The sequence below is a fragment of the Xyrauchen texanus genome, chromosome 24 (genome assembly GCF_025860055.1).
Source record: "Xyrauchen texanus isolate HMW12.3.18 chromosome 24, RBS_HiC_50CHRs, whole genome shotgun sequence".
Lineage (NCBI taxonomy): Eukaryota > Metazoa > Chordata > Actinopteri > Cypriniformes > Catostomidae > Xyrauchen > Xyrauchen texanus.
In genome coordinates this window covers 889,452-891,951 of record NC_068299.1, presented here as the reverse complement: position 1 = coordinate 891,951, position 2,500 = coordinate 889,452, and the positions used below count along the sequence as shown (strand labels likewise).

Sequence of the window (2,500 nt, the reverse complement as noted above, 5' to 3'; positions counted from 1 at the left end):
AGCAAGAGCTTTTTATGAGATAAATATAAATCAAGGTGACAAGACAGCCGAAAACACAGTTTAAATCCTCAGTGTACGCAACAGGAAAGGCCCTTTTGAAACTTCATTAAGGCGTCAATCAAGGTGAATTATGGGTAAATAAACATTTCAAAAGGTGCCATGTTCCAAAAGCACTTCGACTTGACTGTCCATTAAAGCCTGTCTTTATTCTCATTGGACGAGAGTGAGTGGAAAAATATGATCTTTGAGATTTAAAAGCAGCGTATAATTCATGAGATGTCACATGGCTTGATAACATATGCCGAGAGTATGCATACATTTATTCAAAGTGCATGTGTTGTTTGGCCACGTCATGCTTGATTCCATATACGAGATTGTCATATTAGGGTAGAGACCACACACACACACACACACACACACACACACACACACACACACACACACACACACACACACACACACACACACACACACACCTTTCCAGCACGTAGCTGAGTGCTTTCTGTCGCGTGGCTGAATAGACAGAGGGACTTTTTTCCCACGCCACCAAATTAGATGCATCGTGAAACAGGTGGATGTTGACCAGGTCAAAGGCACTGTGAGAGAGAGAGAGAGAGAGAGAGAGAGAGAGAGACAGATCAATTGTTAAAATCACACTAAATAATAAAAAATGTTTAAAAAAAATCGAATTAATAATTATAAATTCTTTATTTGTTAATATATATATATATCCGTATATAATAAAATATAATAATAAAACATAATATAATAATAAAAACAATTATATATATATATTACATATATATACAAAATTACATATAAATGTATATAAAACATATAGTATTATATATTTATATAATTACATCTAAATTTATATAAAACATATTTTATATATATATATATATATATATATATATATATATATATATATATATATATATATATATATATATAAAATTACATATAAATATTTATAAAACATATAGTATTATATATATATATATATTTATAATTACATATAGATATTTATAAAACATATATTATATATATAAAATTTAAATAAATGTACACAAAACATATAGTAATATATATATATAAAATTACATATAAATATTTATAAAACATATAGTATTATATATATATATATTTACTAGGGCTGTCGAGTTAACGTGTGAATAATGCGCGATTAATTATACCAAAAATAACGCGTAAAAAAAATGCATGCATTTAATCGCATGCTTGTAGTACCACCTGTTTACTCCAGGGGGCAGTAAGTGAAATGTCAGCTGTGTGAGCAACACACAGTTTATACAGTGAAGAAAACAACACACAACACATATGCGATACTAAGGGTTCAAATGAGATCTAAGGGATCTCAATGTGTGTTTAAAGATTTAATATAGTATTAAACTATATTTAACTCGACACAGTGACCTAAACATGTATGTTTATGAAGCAACACACCCGAGACGCTACACAAGCATGTCTGACGCAGCTGTACATTGACGGTTCTTAAACAAGCTCTCATAATAAATCTCTGATTGATAAATTCACTTGTGTAATGGATTACTGTGAACTGTGTGTCAATGACTGACTTATGATCAATAATATGGTCGTAATCAATACATTATATTCTAAAGCTCATTTTTGTATCGTCTAATCAATGATTAAGAATGTAATGCATTTTAATTATCTGAATATTTATATATATAATTTGTATCTATATTTAAAGATAACTATGTATAATTATATATTGATATAAATATGTATAATCATTATATATTGAATTATTATTATATGATGGGCTTTCTCAGCAAATATTTGTATATGCGATTAATCGCAATTTTAATGAATCGGGACATCGTGTAATTAATTCGATTAAGAGTTGTAATTGATTAACAGCCCTAAAAAATACATATAAATGTATACAAAACATATATATATAATATATATATATATATAATATAATTCATATATAAAACATAATATATATATATATATATATAAATAATACAATGTTTTATATACATTTATATGTAATTATTTTTTGTTTAATTTGTTGATTGTTTTCTCATTTTATTCAATGACCATTGTTTAATTTTGTATGTTAATATTTCTTTACTCCATTTGCAATATTGCATTTAACTTTCATTTAAAGGCATAAAGCGCATTTCAGTGAATATAGGCCGGGAATACTTCTTACACTTTTCCTTCAGTGTATATTACATTTAATATTACTAATAATAAATAAATCCATAATCAACTACTGACTGATTTCATCATTCTTGACCAGGAATAAAAAAATAAAAACATACAGTTCATTGAACAAACTCACTGACCCGTTATTTATTGGGGCATGTTGTCACAATGTAACATGCCACTGAAGCAGTGGTGTAGGATTCATGTGAACACTGTAGGGTGACGGGGGGACATGTCCCCACCATCACAACAAAATCTACACCTGCAGTAAACAAAATCAGTGAACACACAATCAATCACA

At 28.2% G+C, this 2,500-nt stretch overlaps 1 protein-coding gene across 1 annotated transcript in view; it reads right to left on the bottom strand.

Annotated features, from left to right (window-relative positions):
- Positions 1-2,500, bottom strand: part of LOC127617620 (inositol polyphosphate-5-phosphatase A) — a 257,918-nt gene that overhangs the window by 95,177 nt on the left and 160,241 nt on the right. Inside the window, exon 8 of the mRNA XM_052089615.1 lies at positions 477-596. Within this exon, the coding sequence (XP_051945575.1) occupies positions 477-596 (120 nt within the window). The remainder of the gene's footprint in view (positions 1-476; positions 597-2,500) is intronic.